General features: G+C 42.2%; 1 protein-coding gene across 1 annotated transcript in view; it reads right to left on the bottom strand.

Moving 5' to 3' along the window:
- Positions 1–874: 874 nt before the first annotated feature.
- LOC133121528 (1-phosphatidylinositol 4,5-bisphosphate phosphodiesterase delta-3-A-like) overlaps positions 875–20285 on the bottom strand; it is a 29307-nt gene continuing 9896 nt past the window's right edge. The window contains exons 3-15 of the mRNA XM_061230756.1: positions 18641–18869; positions 17522–17651; positions 13782–14007; positions 13138–13339; positions 12213–12357; positions 10761–10913; positions 9032–9172; positions 7292–7445; positions 6885–7001; positions 5495–5673; positions 4876–5011; positions 4327–4476; positions 875–4038 (exon numbers count right to left, since the gene is read on the bottom strand). Of these exons, the coding sequence (XP_061086740.1) occupies positions 3914–4038; positions 4327–4476; positions 4876–5011; positions 5495–5673; positions 6885–7001; positions 7292–7445; positions 9032–9172; positions 10761–10913; positions 12213–12357; positions 13138–13339; positions 13782–14007; positions 17522–17651; positions 18641–18869 (2087 nt within the window). The 3' untranslated portion in view covers positions 875–3913. The remainder of the gene's footprint in view (positions 4039–4326; positions 4477–4875; positions 5012–5494; positions 5674–6884; positions 7002–7291; positions 7446–9031; positions 9173–10760; positions 10914–12212; positions 12358–13137; positions 13340–13781; positions 14008–17521; positions 17652–18640; positions 18870–20285) is intronic.

Below are 20285 nucleotides of genomic sequence, written 5' to 3'. Positions count from 1 at the left end.
TGTTATTGGTCGCTAATCGATTTGCCTGCTGGACCATGTAGTTGTTTCTTGTGGCACGTGGCTAGAAGTTATACTTTTTAATGTTACATCCAGTTCTTAATTGGGTCAAAATGAGCCTCGGAAGTTTACAAAGTTTAGATAGGTCAAAATATTTCTTAAATGGAAATAAATGTGTTTAGTTTGCACGTCAATCAGTTGTATGACGAACAATTCCGTGTGTTCCCAGTACACAACTTAAGGGACACTCGTCAGTCCTCGAGAAAAACATCCACGTAACGCCTGAATCAGGTTCTAAATGAATACTGGCTGAACTAGGAGACACACGCATACATTCACAGGAAGTCTGGCAACCCTGGCCACATCCACTATAAATGGTCACTTACTGTAATGGTAATGGTCACGGACATGTAAATTGGAATATTTGGATTACAGCCCATGCGCAACAAGCATGAACGCACCGAACGTACATGCATACTTGCTTAAAAATATGGCTTTATACATTAACACATTCATGTATTTCTGCTGTCTTTCTATCAAACTGAATACATTTTATTTTGATTGTTTGAGCAACACTTGTCTTTTACTGCCCTCTACTGCATGAGCAATGCAACATCTTGGATAAGAAAGACATTTTAAGCCTGCATTTTAGACAGACTGAGACACAGCGGAACATTTTACTGTATCAGACATTTGTTACACAGCTGGAAATTTCTCATCGCTCAGCTGTATTACAAACACAAGCACCTCTCCAATCAACAACGCTCGCATAAACACACACACACACACACGCACACACACACACACACATCTCCCTGGCCCATACAGTATTTTGGACGTTCACACTTGACAGATATCACAAAGACATACACATGTATGCATTAAAACTCTGTTTAATTGAATAACAGCCTGCTTTTGTTATAACAATCCCTCAAGACACCTTAATTAATAAACACAGATAATGTACTTACAGTCTCAGAGATAACAAATGTTTTAGTTTTTTTCTATTTTTATTATTCATCAATTACAAGCAAAATTAATATTGCACACATTTTCATACATTTGCTATAATGTTTCCTAACATCAAGCACAGTCAGATATATCCTTCTCATACCCCTGTTGCCCTGTTGAACACAAAGTGCTTTTCAGCCCTGTATTGGCTAGAATCTGGAATGGTATCCAAACAGGGATGAGGCACAGATGATACCCAAGGACAGAATTCATCAGGTTTCCACTGCCTAAAATGCAGGCCAACAGAAAGGCCTAGTCCACTAATCTACAGCACAGCACAGACCAGCTCAAGCTCCTGCTCATTTAGACATACTAAACAGCTTGGCAGTACATCCACAGCAAACACTTGTCTTGAAGCCATGACATGAGAAAAATGTCCTGAAAGATGGTAGGTGAAAGAACTTCAATCACAAATATAACACAAGTAAGAACAAAGATGGATTGAAACTGGATTTAAAAAATAATAATAATTGGTACATGTATCAATAAATTACCAAATATGGTTTCAATGCATCTCCACATTAACTGGTCATGCCAGTAGGAACTACAAATGAGCTCAAGATGAAAATTCAAATAAGGAAGTGAAAACGTTTTCAGTTTTTCTTCTAAACACACTTACAGTAAGATCTGGTGTCTATCTGACAGTTTGGCCAATATGCTTATTGTAGTCACTTCTGTTTAGATGTAGCATATGAAGAAATAATAAATAACTAAAAAAAGCTAAAAATACCAAATATGTATTGTTAATACAATGCCCTCAATAATATTTGGGGCAAAGACCCATCATTTATTCATTTGCCTCTGTAATAAAACAATGACATGTGGTTAAAGTGCACATTGTCAGAAAGGCATTTTTATACATTTTGCTTTCACCATGTAGAAATTACAGCAGTGTTTACACATAGTCCCCCATTTCAGGGCACCATAATATTTGGGATACAGCAATGTCATTTAAATGATAGTATATGAAACCAAAATGCATAAAAATGCCCTTTTTAAAAATCTGACAATGTGCATGTTAACTACAGGTGATTTGTTTTTACTACACATCTCAAATTGAGGAGTACAGAGGCAAATATATAAATGATGTTTGTCCCAAACTGTATGTGTGTAGAAAACATTTGATATAAAAATGAAATAAAATGAAAATGTAAAAACATTACTGACAATAGGCCAGTGGAATGAACATATGTCAGAATAATACTCATCTCAGTAAAGGGATACTCCCATCACTGTTCATTGTCTCTGCACATTTTTGGGTTGGCACTGAATATCCAGTCAGTTTCAGTATATATAACACTTGTACTGAACCATGCAAGAAGTGCAGCATTCTCATAATGTAACAATTACAATCTGTAAGAATGTTTTGGCATCTGCAGGACAGTTAGGCTGTGGGCTAATACAGGGAAGTTGAAATCGCAAATGCTCTGACCTAATGATTGATACTAATATGACCTTCACTCTTTAACAATAACAGATCAGTGCATTATAATTGGCAGTAATTCAATAATGTTCACAATTACACAGATCCATATGATGAAGTCATACATTAAAAAATGTTCCTCAGTACAATTTGAGTTTATAAATATACTATAGAATATAGTAACTGATAAAAAATTTAAACTAACATATAAAAAAAAAATCTAAAAGTCATAGACTTTATCAAAACATACTTTTTTCCTAAGAGGAACTGTGATAAATACTTGAAAAAAGAAAGGACGGATTTTGTCATTTTAAAAAGACTATCCTGGGGTAAATAAAATCCTAAGCTTCAAGTCTTTCTCTTCCTAAATCTTGAAAGCTATGAGTATGTGATAAAATACTGCTTGCATTCCCATCCCTGTTTCCTGAAAGAGAACTGGCAGCTAACTTGAGGCATATTCCAAACTGACTGTGGTTAGTCTGCCCCCTCTCACTGCTGTGAAACATTTCTGACGAGAAAGAGAATATGGAGGCAAGTTGAGAGAATTCCAAGCAACCTCAATCATTGTCTAATCAAGCAACCTCAAGTTCATACTGTATTACACATATATACACATACTGTGCACTACCCTCTCAAAAATATTTTGAAATGAACAATATAGATAATACACATACCTAATACTTATCAGAATTATTACAGTTTATGATCTGTAACACATACAGATATTGCTGTAATATTTCTAATGTATCTAACAACTGTACTGCTATGTCTATGTCAGTATCTTCATCTAAAGCTATTTAAATGACCAACACTGGTCTTGAAATGTCCTGGTCGTGTTCTGTAGCCTTTGTTTAATCAGGAAAACACATGACTACTCTGTTGTGTGTTTAGTCAGTCTATGCATACGTGGAGTAAGAGGGTTTAGTAAGGGTGAAGGACAGATATGCACTATGTGGAGGTGCAACCATCTTGTGATTGCATCAATTAATTGTGCATATCAGGAGGCGCTCCCTCTGAGTTCATAATTGCTGCTTGGCTAAGGTTTCAAGGTCTGAGGAGCACACCACATAGTGATCTATATATTGTTAAAGACTACAGCCTTCAAAATATATATTTTAAAATCAGAGCCAATAATTGTCAGGGACTGAAGGTTTACAGCTCTTGCCCTCAGTCTGGTTCTCGAACACAACACAGCCACACAGTCAGGAGGTTCACATCCCAGCATGACAGGTCCTGGCTGAACCAATAGATATTTACTGTCAGGAATTGGCTAAATCTATGGGTCACCAGGCAAAGCATTCTGGGCATGCAGAAGGTCAGCTCTGGTCCCCGATATGTTGAGTACCGTTCCCTTGTCACGCTACAAGCAGAGGTCATCCTGCATGTCTGGTTCTAAGGGGCTCGATGGGGAAGTGGAAAAAGAAGGCCATCCTGCTTCTTTCTGACCGCCAGGGTCTGCAGGTCAGGGCAGTGCAGAGACGGTCAGTGACGGGAAGGGTACGCCATCTTGACGGGACTGCTCCTGCGGGACACCTTGATGTGGATGAAAAGCGTGGCGGGGGACAGGCTGGAGCCGTCGGCTTTCAGCAGGTGGACGTGCCGGTAACCTTGAGGAGGAAGAGCGGCAGTCAGAGGCGTGTAACTCATGGAGCTTTGCAGGCTTGGAGGCAGAGTGCCGAGGTTTATGCCTCGAAGCACAAAGGCCATGGAAAATATCATAGAAAGTCATGGTTGCTTATGGATATGCGTGCCTCCAATAATTAACTGGTATTAAGAGACCAGTAAATGAATGCAAACAACGCTAAGCTGGGTTTAGCTATCAAGGAAAAGTCACTCACATACACAGAAAACACAAGCCTGCGCTCACAAATATAGTCCAAAGGAAGGGTGAGTACCTGTTCGCATACTGATGAAGGGTAGAGTGAACTGGCCCACAAAGTCATTCTTAGAGGTGTAGTCATGGTCCTCCACCACAAAACGCACCAGGGCCAGCTCTGGAACCTGCAGCTGGAAGTGTAGGTTACAGTCCCAGCGGGGGTTGAAGCCTTTTGAGAAGGAATGATGAACATCATTAAACACAAAGAGAACTGAGGAAACATTAGTACCTAAACTGGGGGTCAATCCCATTTCAGTTCAGTCAATCCAAGAAATTAAATTCAAATGGACTTATTTGGAGATGAAGCAGATTCTCTTTGGTTTAGGGCACAGGTGTCAAACTCCAGTCATGGAGGGCCGTAGTGTCTGCGTGTCATTGATTGGTTAAAGTATCCACACGCCTTGTTCTCAAGGCCTTAATTGGCCTTAATTGGCAGCTGATTGAAAGGAAACCACAAAAACTTGCAGACACTGCAGCCCCCTGGGAATTCAGTTTGACACCCCTGGTTTAGGGAATTCAATACACATTTAACACAAGTTTCTGTTATGAAATGAAACAACAGCACTACCATTGTTGTCGATGCGTTGGGTTTTTTCACGAGCGTTATCAGTTGCCACCCCATGAATCTCCACCCACACCTGTGGGTCCACAATGGAGTTGGGCTTGTTTGCGTCCAGCTTGGGAAGCTGTTGGGCTGATATTACCTGACCAGGAGAACAGAGATTATAAATTATCCAGCAGGCACATTGCTTATGCATTATAAAAACATTATAATTATTCAATTTAAAAAATAGTTTTCTTATAACATATAAGGGTAGCCACTCCATTTATAACCATGGCATCGGCAATGGAAGAGAAACACAACCTGTTTATGCAATGGACCAGGAGCGTCAAACTAAATTCCTAGGGGGCCACAGTGCCTGCGGGTTTTCATGGTTCCCTTGCAATCATCTGCCAATTAAGGCCTCAAGAACAAGGTGTGTAGATTCTTTAGCCAATCGATGACTGAAATGAACCACTGGTGCCGAGAACATCTAGAAATCCAGCAGCCACTGTGGCCCTCCAGTTTGGCACCTTTGGATTTAATGTTCTCGACTATATAATCGAGAACATTAAATCTTGTATATATATGTCACAAGGTCATGGCTATGTCTACATCGCTAGGTCTGGGGAATGCCACCGCTCACCCGGATGGTGAGCAGGGTAGGGATGTGTCCTGGGCCACCGGCAATGTTTTCAGGGTTGAAGTTAGAGTCTCCACTGCGTAGGAAGCTTGGCTTCAGGACATAGCCACAGCCACCGTTAGTCAGGAAGCGTCCTTGGTTCAGATCCATCTGCTCGCCCGCGGTCTGGAAATTAAGGGCCACTGCAAGAGAACACAGCCAGCACAAAACACTATATAAAGACACACAGCAACATATTAATGAACACAGTAATACAGAACATGCAAAGCAGCTTCACTTAAAATTTTTTTTAAATAATTGATAAACCTAAATTTTTTACTTCAAATTGTGACACCTACACTCACTGAGCACTAGGAACACCTATACACCTACATATTCATGCAAATATCTAACCAGGCAGTGCAATGAATAAAATCACACAGATCCAGGCTTCAGTTAATGTTCACATCAACCATCAGAACGGTGAAAAAAAAGTGATCTCAGTGATTTTGACAGTGATCTGGCATGATTGTTGGTGCCAGATGGGCTGGTTTGAATATTTGTGCAACTGCAGATCTCCTGGGATTTTCACACACAACAGTCTATAGAATTTACTCGAAAAACAAAAAAGCATCCAGTGAGTGGTAGTTCTGCAGACGGAAACGCCTTATTGATGAGAGAGGTCAACGAAGAATGGTCAGACTGGTTCGAGCTGACAGACAGGCTACAAACCAGTCTCAAATAACCATTCTTTGTAACAGGGCTCTGGTTAACCTAATTTAGAAATAAAGTTCAGTTTTAAAGGTGATGCAGGTTGGTTGGAAAGCATTAGGTTATGATTAGAATAATCCTTTTCTGGAGAGCTTTTTGCACACTGGCTTTAAAAAAAACATACTCATATATGTGAATAAAACACACATGAAGGTTAATTGTCTTTATATTGTGTATCAAAAATGTGTATGACTTTTCTGATCATTCATATATCTGGACAAAAATATGTTTTGTATTTGGAGAGATTTAAGGACACTTGAGGACATCTGGGTGTAGTTTTGGGAAAACTCATGTGGAATCTGAATGCCTGTCCATATATTTACCAAATTCTGTACACAAGTTGACATCAAGTTTGTGCACAAATATAAAGTAGTTCTGGGTTGTTCCGGTTTTGTAATTTCTTTGTATTTTATGGTATCTTTTGGAATCCCAGTTTGCACACACTATTCTCAAACCAATTCTGTGATGTTATACAAGCATTGTAATGCGGCTGTTAGGTAGTTCTTCAGTTTAGTTGCAAGTAATACAAGTGAATGTGATAGCAAGTGGTACTGTATTGTGAGAGTACATCGGGCTGGTATGCTTTTGACAGCTAGACCCAGGCAGAGTCCAACTAGGCTCCTATCAGGTCAGAGGTACTGACCCATCTGGCAACCACCATTCCACATCTCCTGTGGGTTGTAATTGGAGGACTGCAGTCGCTGACCTGATGGATAAATCCTACTCAGCTGCCTGCTGTTGTGGCGGACAAACTGGTTTCCTGCAGGTGGGGAGAGAGGAGAGGATAGCGAGCTACAATCAGTCTTATTCGCAGATGCTGACCACTATAAACAACATGTCACAGACAGCAGTGCCCTAAACAGATTGGGTGGGCTTCACATACCCAGATTAAGCTTAGTCCTGGACTGAACTGAGGTTTGTATGGAGAATCTCCATTCAACTGGTCCATTATGTTTAAGAATAATTGTGTTTACTGCAGACAAGAAAACAGGAGCATGCGATTGCACCTTGTCCTTTGACCTCGTCCTTACTGCCCTGACTCCACCTTACCTGATTCCTTGATATGCCGGAGGGCTTCACTCTCGGAGAAGGATGACAACTGAGAGGGAGATTTCTTGGCGGCATGGTCAAACCCGCGGAACGGCACACCACGGCAGTACACAACCAAGTCAGACAGCGCCGGGCTCAGCTTGGATGATGCAGCCTGTCCATGCAGTGATACACATGCAGACATTTCCCCAGAGAGAAATAGAGAAAGGACTAAATTATTACTGACTTCACTTGCCAGCGAATGGCTCAGTGTTACAGTGAACTAATGGTAAATGCTCATTGACTAAACATCAATTAAATCAATGCAATGCAATGTGAAATACTGACATTATAACAGACAGGGGGCTGCACATTAAAACTGTTAAACTTTCAGTTCATAATTATGCTGTATACACTGACACATTTTAATTTTCCATACTGGAATGAATGAAACTGCAGCTCTTGCATTCATACAGGCTAGACAAGATTTGTGTGCTGGGAAGTGATGAACGGATCATGCTTACCATGTAATTACTATGTGCTCATATCTGGTTGAAAGGTGGTTAATTTATAGAATGCAATGCCTAGACAACCAGTTCTACCTGCATTTCAGCTGTAGCTGAGGAACACCTGCCTTTGGGTCACCTGATGCAATCTCTATTTCGTCATTGCTAAAAATACAATTATGTGAACACAGCAACAGAGCAATGGACAGATATTTGAGGCATTCAGTCAGCAGGTGATTAATTGTGTTTATTTTCACGGCATATGCCCTTGTGTCACATGATATGCATAGCTATCATTTCAACCAATTACTCCTTCTGTGGCCCACTGAAGGTTGTGGTTGCTGGAAAGTGCCGGAGAGATGACACAAAACCACGAAATGGCTCCACCTTTCTGATCAATACTCCCAGAGCCAACAGACAGCTCATTGCAGAATCACATACCTGCAAGCCATTTTCCATACCAGCAGCATGTCTAAAAGATGCCCAACCCTGCACAACACCTATTTTGGGATTTCTGTTCATAAATATTTATGAACAGAACAGCATTTGTTTGACGTTTTTGATAAAGTAATGAGCTACAACTGTGCGGTCATGTTTGGCATTTAGAATGCAGAATGAAGCCAGAGTAATAGAAGTAATAGCACATACACCAGCCCTCCAGGACTATTGACTGGAGCAATTGGTTTAGTTGGAGTGTTTAGAACATCCCATATAAAATATGACCCCATATAAAAGATGGCATTCCAGGTTTTTTAAACTTTCTGGTACTCTTCTATCCCTTAAGTGTACTTTTGTTGTTCTTGGGAAACTGAACATTCAAACCAGCTAAAATGACAAAGGGTTCAGCACACTCAAAGTGATGTAATTTTGTTTATAAACAGGAGAGAACAATTTAAAATGTGAATTTCAAGGACATAAACATCTGAGGTTCTGAAATTCTACCACCATTCTCAATTAGCACCATATCATGGTCATGTAGTGACATTTGCTGGAAAAAAGGTTGCATCCTACACTCAACAAGCATGTTTACATACTTACTGTAAGTGTATTGCAACAAAGTTCAACCTGGGAATCAAACCACACTACAACCATCACCAGGCTTCATGGTAACAAGCATGTTACCTACTGTACCTGCTGCTCACTCAAAGTATACACTGAACCACATGAAGTATAAATGGACAAATCACACAGCATTCTGCATTACAGGTGTGAATAGGGCCATGTCCCTAACAGGCATATGCTCAGACAGCCTCACCTTCACAGGGTCTTTCTTGGATTTGTTCTTGTTGCCTCCAGCCTCATCTTCAGAGCTGGAACTGGAGCTGGACGAGCTGTCCGTCCTGCCAGTCCGCACGCTCTCTTTCTTCCCCTTCACCAAAATCCTCCACTTCAGCTCCTGCAAACCATGCCGTCACGCAAACATCAGTCAACAAGGACATGCCGATCCACAATACCCTGAAAAAGGCGCACATTTCTGCTCTATATTCAACAAGCAAACAGTGAAACATTGTTTTCAGTCTCTCCCATAGAGCAGACAGGGTTCATGCGGGCTATGTTGGGATTGTGTGCCACCTATACAGTAAACACATCAAGCTCAAAAGGGGAAAAAAGGGATGTTGTACTTTGAACTAATCTCAATGGTATGACCGATGACCGCACATTTCTGGTGTGTACTTTTGCAAACTCCAGATAAATGTGCGGTCATCGGTCATACCATTGAGATTAGGCCATTCTTCTGAGATTGTAAGTAAGTGAGTGTTGCAGTACCCAGGCACTCCCATGTTTTCAGTCTCTCCCATAGAGCAGACAGGGTTCATGCAGGCTATGTTGGGATTGTGTGCCACCTATACAGTAAACACATCAAGCTCAAAAGGGGAAAAAAGGGATGTTGTACTTTGCACTAATCTCAATGGTATGACCGATGACCGCACATTTATCTGGAGTTTGCAAAAGTACACACCAGAAATGTGCGGTCATTCTTCTGAGATTGTAAGTAAGTGAGTGTTGCAGTACCCAGGCACTCACACACACACACACACACACACACACACACACGTGCGATCAGTAGGACCTGATGCTAAATAATAAAAGGGATTCGGATGAGGACATCAGCTGACAGATGGTGGCTTTGTCCTCTTTTGCTGCTTACGTGTGTGGCTCCCCTTCCCCCCACCTACAGTACATTTACAATTCAGAATATGTATAATTACATATTTTACTTTACGGAAATTTATGGAAGCAAAAGCTCCCATGGCAGCATTTACATTTGGCCATGGCAACAATGTAATGTCCAGTTGCTCTTTATGTCTGTCCATCGGTGGTTAAGACAACAGAGTCAGCCTCCGGCACCTCTTTGACTTAGAGAGCTAGGACAGTAGTTATGTTTAAATGCATCCATTCTAATTGTTAGTAGTGTTGCCAATTTCACAGAGCACATGAACTGGCACAATAAACACGTGGCTGACAAAATCCTACACTCTTTTTCCACTGACCACATCTCACGTAACACGCTGGTACAGAATGTATCCATTCTTTCAGAGCCAGAGTCCATGTTGAGAAGTTTTGGATTATAATCTTCAATCACACAACAAGATCAAGAGTCTCATTTCATTCTTACCATTGTTTACTATCACAGTTGCTTAAATTATAGCTTTAAATTATATCTTGGATTATTAATCTTTTGGGCAATTCCATGGTAACCAAAATTACAACTGCAGGATATTTGTGTGGTAAAGTCCAATACAGCTACCTTAGTGACAGAAATATGGTTTTATAACTCCCAGGAGGAAATAACTAATATCAGCCTCAATGATGTATTGGGCTTTACCACCCAAATATCCAGCAGTATTTAAATGTTAAATCTTTTCTATACTGCACTGTAAACATTTTGCAGTGAATTAAGATGGATACATTCACGGTGAGACAGACAGGGGGGGGGGGGGGGGGGGGGGGGTGAATGAGAGACAGATGTGAAAGAGAGGCACCTCTGGAGATGGTAGGTCTTTGAGTGGCTGGCCGTTTAGGGGCTGGGTGAGCAGTTTCTCTCCCAGAATGGTACGCATGTGTTTGGCCATCACCTCCTGCTGCTCCACAGAACAGTGATTCTCCAGTGACAGAACCAAGGGGTATGGGGAGGCCTGAGGGGCACAGCAGGAGACAAAATGGTTCACAGCTTGCTGTGTGCGACACCTCCATGTTCAGGATGAAACATCATCGTGGTTGGAGAGAGGTGATTGGATCCTTTAGCTTGAAGATAGCTAAGCCTTGTTATGACAGGATTGGACATAACACTAACTCTCACGTTTAATTATCACACCTTTTCTAATATTTGGAAATAGCAGCCGCCTACTATGTGCTTGAATGGCATATTTCAGGAATTAAGTGACTCTTTTTACGAACTTCAGGATGGGTGACAGCCAATGAAATGGATGGCCAGGCTGTAGTATGTTAGAGAATGTACTACTGTGTGCTTGTTTGCAATTAAGAGGCTCTTTTGCAGTGAGCACACAGAGGTCAGAAAACCAAATGACTGAGTCAGCCATGACAATGTGGATAATCCTAGAGAATAATGGAAAATATAAATTCCTTGTTGTTAATAATGGAAAATACCAATTGTTCTTCTGTGTGATCTATCATTTTATCATGTACACCATCAAGTGAATGCAAATATACAATCAGCCCTGTTCGCCCACCCGCCTGCTCGCCGTATAGTGACTCTGGGTAGTTAGAGTGTTTCCAGCTGGATTGAATCCTTCCATCAGGACACTATTTGTTATTTGACTTATTGATTATTTTTCCTTTATTGTTTTTGAAGGGCGGTATGGGGTGGAGATCTGATCTCCGTCGGGGGTAGCTTACATGCCGCTTCATGCCCAGTAAACGTTCAAAGATTAGTCGAGCCAAGGTTTATTTGGTTTTGATTACGCAGATAGGACCACTACTGGTCGGTCTGCAGTGTTCGTTCCCACTGCCCATTCTACACTCCATCTCCCTATCCTTTTTCCTGTTATGGCTTGACCCTCGACCGGGTCGTGACAGAGCAATCATTTCCAGACTTTGGGTGTGGTATACCCAGCATGCATTGCCCCACCCGTCCTTGTCTCTATGGATTGCAGCAAATTACACATGAAATTCAAATTTTTTATGAAAAAGCGAAATAGTTGAAAGAACATTTTTGATCCATTTAACATATAAAAATGCAAACACTAAAGTTTATTACATGTGAATAGTTATAAACCAAGCATACACTCATAGCTTGCATTGGGAGGTCACATACTTATGCCAGTGTGAAAAAAATATGGAAATATATGGATAACCAGTGAAACCAGCCCCTAATGTTTTTTTTTCACTATAAGCCAAAGTATTTTCACATGTTTTTTGACAAACTCAATTATAAGGCAATGAAAATAGTAAGTTTTCCATTTCTTCTGGCTCACCTTGAAGGCGTACTCAGCAATGGTCTCAATGACCTCTTTGAAGAGCACCTTGGAGGTGAGGGTGCGGCCATGGTAGATCACCGGCTCTCCCTTGTCCCCATCCCAGCTATCCAGCTCCACACAACGGCATCCCTGATTCAGTGCCCTAAACAAGTACAGACACAGGGGCACGGATATGCACAAACACACACGGTCACATGCACACATACAGTACACAGATATACACAGAGCCAACATTTAATATGTCTGCTACTGAAATCACAGTTGAAGGTACAGGGCAGAGATAACACATTGGAAAAGAATAGTCACCGATAAGATAGTGTAGGCCTTTGTATATTCCAGGACGACAGTTGTTTACATTGCTCCTGAATAAGATAGGGTGTACTGTGTATTCAGCTGTTCATAAGCGTCATCTTACAGATTTTTCTAATATTTTTTTCAGGACTCAAAACAAATAACCAGAACGGGCTACAAATTCAAGATGACATACTGAAATTGTGCTGCTCACAGAAACATGTAAAGGGTACTGCAATGAACGTATACCATTATTACTATTATTATTATTATGAATAGTAATAATTCATCAAGCAGGTTAACACCTTGTTGAAGAGTACAGCACACACCATACAAATACAGACATGACAGCAGTAAACTGCAGTGCTTCACTTTGCATTCAACCTGCAGCTTTCTGGTCACATGATATGCTCTGCTTCTAATATAAATAAAACATAATTTTATAATATTGACATGATGAAAGGATACATCTGTCTGTGCAAGTGTCTGTATGTGTGTATGTGTGTGTGTGTGTGTGTGTGTGTGAGTGTGTATGTGTGTGTGTGTGCATGTGTGTGTATGTGTGTGTGCGCGTGTGTGTGTGTGTGTGTGTGTGTGTGTGTGAATGCGGGCTCGTGTGTGTGTAGTGTACCTGATGTAGGGCTCTGTGCTGCTCGCGCTGGTCACCTGGTCCTTGGTGAGATAGGTGTTGTGGGAGGAGGAGATGTAGTAGTGGGCCATCGGCTGGGTCATGTCCTGATACACCTCGGCATGATCGGGGTTCAGCACATCGTTCTCCCGGGACAGCATGTACATGGTGAAGCCATTCGGTGTCATGAACTGATTCTTCTGGGCTGTGACAGACACACGTTTTGGCATGAGCCTATCTCCGACTGTCTTGTGTCTAACACAGGACATGGGCATCTATGTTTCTTCGGAAACCAGGTACTTCACTCAGTATTGCATGCATTTACAAAACAGATACATGCTGACACACTTATATTTATCCCACAAAACAGCTTATACCTGTTACTGAGGTCAATTAGGATATTAACCAAGATCCAAACATTAGCATGTATTTTCATGTGAATGTATTTGTGTCAAACAAAAATTTGATGCTCGTTATCAAATATATATCCTGTTTATGCGTATAAGAGTGTACATTCACATTGCCAGGAAATAAACACCTTTGTGTGGTGTCTGATGACGTCAGCAGGCTTTCAGAGTGTAAAAGGGCACATCCAGCCCTGCGGCCGCAGTGTATCGTGGTGATGGCATGTGAGGGGAGGGCCGTACCCCACTCGTTGAGCTCGTAGGTGAGGATGAGGCTCTGAGCGTGCACGAGCGTGGCGTCCTCGCCCTGTTCCCTCAGGAACTCCTGCAGCTCCAGGCTGGACAGCACGCAGCCGTTCCCAGAATGCCGCTGGAACACCAGGTCCAGCTCTGGCCGCCGCATCAGCTCCCGGCAGAACTCCTCGATCTCCACGTGATCCAGACGCCCGTCGGCGGAGCGGTCACACTTCTGTGCGTGTGAGTGAGAGAGAGAAAGGCCACATCACCGAACGGAAACACGCAAACTCAAGCGCAATAAGTTAAAATACAAATACAATAAAAATACAATGCTGCCACGGTGACCAAATAAAAACTGGAGATACACTCAGTGAGCATTTATTAGCTAGACCTGTACACAAGCTTGTTAATGCACATATTTTATCAGCCAATCATGTGGCAGCAAGTAAATGCATAAAAGCATGCAGAAGTGGTCAATAGGTTCAGCTGTTTTTCAGACCAAATGTCAGAATGGGGGAAGAAATGTGATTTGTGACTTTGACAAATCATGGAATGATTGTTGGTGCCAGACAGGGTGGTTTGAGTATCTCAGAAACTGGTGTTCTCCTGGAATTTTCACACACAATAGTATCTAGAGTTTGCAGAGAATTGTGTGAAAAACTAAAAACATCCAGTGAGCAGCAGTTATTTGGGCAAAAACGTGTTGTTAATGGCAGGGGTCAGGAGGAGAAGGGCCAGACTGGTCAAAGCTGACAGGAAGGTGACAGAAATGCAAATGTCCACACATTACAACATTTGTATGCAGAAGAGCATCTCGTAACACACAAGCCTCGGAGTGGATAGGCGACAGCAGCAGAAGACCAATAAGTGTAAAAAATAAAGTGCCCACTATGTGTACATTGACAAAGTACAGAATCAGTGAGCTGGATATCGTAAAAAGCTAACACAGAAAGACACTAACTGAAGACCAACTGTACTCGCATATTAAATACACTAAGATATTGAGACAGAAGTGAATTTCATATTACACTGTGAAAAATATACCCATATCCAATAAATTAATTTTCCAGAAATAATACAATTTATTTAATAATACACTATTATAAATATTATAAATAATAATTTGTTTTCAATTTCTTTCTTAACAGTGTGTCTTGTATGTACACGTCTGCCAATAAATTTATTTAGCATGTTAAATATGCATGTATGTAAACTGGCTGGTGTATTTCATTTTCATATTCCATCCATCCATCCATTATCTTAACCTGCTTATCCTGAACAGGGATAATTATTATTATTATTATTACATACCATTCACTCACACACTCATACCTATGGGCAATTTAGACTCTCCAATCAGCCTCCAATCCCAGAAGAAACCCATGCAAACACAGGGAGATCACGCAAACTCCACACAGAGAGGGCCCGGCCAACCGGGATTGGAACCCAGGACCTCCTTGCTCAAAAATTTCAAATCAAAATTAGATCTGTTATGTTGTATTCAGGCGGCCTAACAGCAAGGAGGTCCTGGGTTCAAATCCCCGTCAGCCGGGGCCTCTCTGTGCGGAGTTTGCATGTTCTCCCCGTGTCAGCGTGGGTTTCCTCCGGATACTCCGGTTTCCTCCCACAGTCCAAAGACATGCAGGTTAGGCTGATTGGAGAGTCTAAATTGCCTGTTGGTATGAGTGTGTGAGTGAATGGTGTGTGTGCCCTGCAATGGACTGGCGACCTGTCCAGGGTGTATTCCTGCCTTTTGCTCAATGTATGCTGGGATAGGCTCCAGCCCCCCTGCGACCCTGTTTGGGATAAGCGGGTTCAGATAATGGATGGATGGATGGATGGATGTTGTATTAATGTATAAACTTTGGCACATTGCCTTTTGTAATGCCAACAAAGTAAACAAATTTAGCTACATGGAGAACTTTGACCTCAGATCTGATACAGAAAGACAAAACAAAAAGTATAAAGACAAAATATGAAATAACAATAAAAATGCGATCCTAAACATATTTACGAAACAGAAAGTTTACATGCCACTATTACCAATGGATATTGGAGTTATCCAATGTCGACACAACTCATTCCTTCCTGGTTGACCTCAGAAGAACCCTTTTATAGCCCACTTGAGGTTAAAAGAATCCAGGTCGCAAGTTCAGTTGCTCTCACATTACACCAACATTGCGTGGCTGCACATAGAATTAATCAGCAAGCACACAAATTTCTCCTCTGATTTTATGGAAAGTTTGTTGAAGCATTTGGCAATCACCAAATCACAATTTTATTACTTTCATTAATGGAAGTATGTGGTTATTCTTAATTAAATTCCAGGTGACATCTCTAGAAATGACCCACATACGCCTGCACACACACACACACACACACACACGCACAAACATACTCACTCTTGTTCTCTCATGCTCACTAACACCCACATACAGTTTGTATGTATACACGAGAATGTGCAACATTAAAAGCAATACTAGTCACACATACAGTGCATTTCCAGAAAACAGTCTTGGAAACAATCGTCGAGTTGTTTCTCAATATGGTTCTCTGCATGATTGGGGAGGAGTTTTGGTCACATGGTTAAAGAGAGGGCAGATGTGCATGACTCCAGAGGCCTTGCCGTGATAAATCTGGGAGCTGGAAGCCTAGTTACCCACAGTGCAATAATGTGAATCTTCTGATGATTACGAGTGTGGTTGTGTGGGGAGTGTGTCCTCGCAGGACACATGCCTTAGGCAGACAGAGTGAGAAAAAGAGACAGGAATTTGTTGGCGTGTGTGTGTGTGTGTGTGTGTGTGTGTGTGTGTGTGTGTATCTCTGTGTTGGCACAATGAAAACAGACTTCAGAGCTTTTTGTTGTAACCATAGAACTGTTCTGTGGTTGTAACTGAGCAGAAAAAATATGGCCCTCTGCCACAACACACGCTATGAATGCTTTAACTTTGAGCCCTACTTTAACACACAATATGGTTACATTAGCTTGCTGTCCTACAAACAAGCATGCACATGCATGAACATGCACAGCATACACATTTGTAAGTATAACAACACTCCTGCAGTTAAACACAAACCTCGCCATGTAACATATGCATTTTAATTTACTGCCCATGTATGTATGTGCATGTGTGCTTGTATGTATGTCTGTGTACTGTATGTAAAAAATATATGGTATATACTGTAAGTCTATTGCTTTTACCTGTTTATACCTTTGCACTGTGTTGCTTGCCCGCAATGTTTCTCAGATAGGTTTTTTATCATTTTTGGGGGGCTCTAAAGCATGTCCAAGGTGTTTTCCCATTTCACGGTCACCTTTAGTTTATCTTGCTTTGCGGGGGTTTAGGTTTGGGTATGTTGCAAATAATTGTACATTGTATTTTGTGAGCCAGTCTTCAAAATACTTCAAAAAAGTGGAGCTAGGTAGGAGGAGGCAGGAAACAGTATGTAATACATATTTATATGCAGTATACAGTTAGTGGCCTGGCATGGTTTCAGTGCAATTCTGCCTTCAAGATTCAAATAAATTATAAGGTCCTTTCATAAAAAGCATCCAGTCAGAAGGTAGATAAATTCAGAATAACTTAAGACCAAATTAAACTGTCCAACATGAGTTTCAGGAACCTACTGAAGAGACCCATCATATGCTGTAAAACCCCCTGTCTCTGATCTGGGGCGAGGTGTGTGTGAGGTGCACCTGACTGACAGAAATAACCGTGAGACAGGATGACGACGGCGGTGCTCGCCTTGAAGAGAGCTCGGGCGTACTGCTCGTTCAGGTCGATGTTGATCATCTGAAGCAGGCGCTTCACCTCCTCGTAGCTCATCTTCCCATCCTGGTTCTGGTCTGCTCGCTTCAGGTAGCTGCGGATCCAGGTGCTGGGAGTCAAGGGGCCAACCCTTCAACTTGAACTGGCACCAAAATCATTATAAATATACCCAGCAGCATGGATAGGGTGGAACGATACACACACATATACGGATACAAGCAGGCACATACTGCACAAAGTCATACCGATAGAGCAACGTGTAGTAGCAAATACACACAACCACAAGAAGACACACTCAAAGGTAATTTTGGAACATGGAGAGATGCAAACATGTAGACACATGCCAGCACATCGGTCTACACAAACAGCCATAGGTCTGTAATGTTCTAAAGCTCACAAACATGAGCTCTGACTAGATCTGAGTCATATATTTGGTGAGATTTTTACCAGCAACCTAATGCTGAAGTGGTCAGATAATTCCCAGGCCACCACACGAGTCACGAGCTTGAACACGTTCATGCCTGAATGCCTCCCATTAAACAAGTGTGAGCATAACTGTTAGAGAGTGGTCAGGCGCTGAGAGATCTTGCGATCTGCCACACTGGAACTTCAAGACATTTTTTATTATTACGAGATTTTTTAATGTAACATAAAATTATAGAGTTATATTTTCTCAGGGCTCTGTTGCTACATACCTATAGCTTCACTGCAGGTCTGCACTAGGTCAACATGGAGTTCTTGTTACATACCCTGCTAAAAAAACTGCTCAAGCAAGGTTTTGAAGCAGCTGTTAGCTGGTTCAGCAGTTCAAACCAGCTTCCAGCTCAACATTTTTTAGCTGGTTGACCAGTTCGGACCAGCTCCCAGCTTGACACGGTTCGACCAGCTCAACTGAAGTTTTGAAACAGCTCAGACAAACTACCAGCACGAGCTGGTTGACCAGCTCATAACCCGCTAGACCAGCTTTATAACCAGCTTGGCCATGCTGGTTGATCAACTCATACCCAGCTAGACCAGCTTATAGCCAGCTTGACCACCTCAATTTTCAAGCTGGTCAAGCTGGCATAGCTGGATTTTAGGGACAGTGAAGGATATTGGTCAAGTTTCTCCTTCTGGGACATGTTGGAGACCCTCTCCTGAAGGGTTCGGATCCCACGGACCCAGCTCTGGGCCTCCTGCTGGTTGGGGCAGCGCAGGTCAAGGCTCTTCCTGGCACCCTTGAACACCAGCGTGAAGCACTGGTCCTCGGGAATGACGCCGGCCAGCTTCCGCAGTGCCTCAGACTGGCAGCCCTCTCGGACACACTCCACTTCCGTCACTGAGACTGAGACAGAGACCGAGAGACAGGGACTGTCTGTTACATGAGGATAAGCGCGTCTGCTAAATGCCATGTAATGTAATGTAATGTACTGTCACATGATGCGCCATTGTGTAATAATTTGTGTGATGCCCAAAAATAGCTTGCCCTGCCAATAATGCAAAAGCGAGAGATTGAAAAACAGAAAAAAAGAACATTACTCATCTGCTTAAATATGCTCTAAAGATATGCGCATGTATTTTCTTTGAAATGTGTTTCCAGTGCTGTTTCTTCTCATCAGCTGAAAACACAGCTTTTTTTTAGCTACACATAATTATTTTGGAAACTAGATAAGCGATTATCCAGTTTGAGATAAACAAACCCCACTGAACTGTGCTTTAGCAGAACTGCGCAACACTGTTTTTCATCAATTGATCCTTGATCTCCTTTCATCAGACACCAGTTGTCCCTCTGAGCAAATCTGTACTTTGGTATGAGGATTAAAGGTCCCAATGTGTAAACAAACCACAGCTCCTGCCCCCACATATTGAGGGTAGCCATAGACTGCTGGTGAAAATGTGTCAGGGGTCAGTGCGCAGTAAGGGCACCCCTCCTCCACTAATACATCCAGGTGAGCCTGTGGCAGTAGCAGTGGCAGCATGGATTATCCTCCAGACAGAGGGAGAGAGAGGGATGGATGAGAAAGAAAGAGTGGGGGAGTGGAAGGTAGAGGAAGTGGAGTGGAGTAGGCTCGTCTGCATGTGAGAGAGAGACAGAAAGAGGGCGATAGAGAGACAATGATAACTGGAGACCGGTCACGGAGAGGGAGAAAGCCAGAGGGAGAGGTGGAGGTGAGAGGTGGTGGACTGAGCAGTTGGGAGAAGAGACAGAACAGAAAGAGTAGAGATGGTGACAGAGTCTAATTTCAAAGATGCCAAAGCACACTGCCTTCTCCAAAACGGGACCAGCAATAGCAGGACAAATTGAGAAGTGTGAAGGCTCTGCCCTTAATGTGAGATTGACGAATAGTTTTGCAGTTTTTATGCAATTTGTTCATGACCACCTTTAAGGTTGGGTTCAAACAAAATTTTTAACTTTGTTTCTACTTAAAAAAAAAAAACCGCAGTTCATCAGGGGGCTCCAGTTGCAGGCTGATTCACTGCCTACTGCCTCATGAGCATGATGTCTGGTACCCGCAATCTCAGTGGTTTGACCCCTGGGGTACCCACCATAAAATCCATACAGCTGCTGGGCTCTTGAGCAAGGCCCTTAACCCCACATTGCTCCAGGGGGGGATTGTCTCAACTGTAAGTCGCTTTGGATAAACGCGTCAGCCAAATAACATGTAATGGAATGTCATTTAAATACCGGGATGCCTATTAGCATAGCTTCGCTGACCCACATAGGTCATTCTCACCTCCTCCAGTTGCCCCGCATAGCTGC

Source organism: Conger conger, chromosome 2 (genome assembly GCF_963514075.1).
Source record: "Conger conger chromosome 2, fConCon1.1, whole genome shotgun sequence".
In the NCBI taxonomy this organism is placed as follows: Eukaryota; Metazoa; Chordata; class Actinopteri; order Anguilliformes; family Congridae; genus Conger; species Conger conger.
The sequence above is the reverse complement of the archived record's forward strand: the minus strand, read 5'-3'. Positions and strand labels throughout refer to the sequence as shown.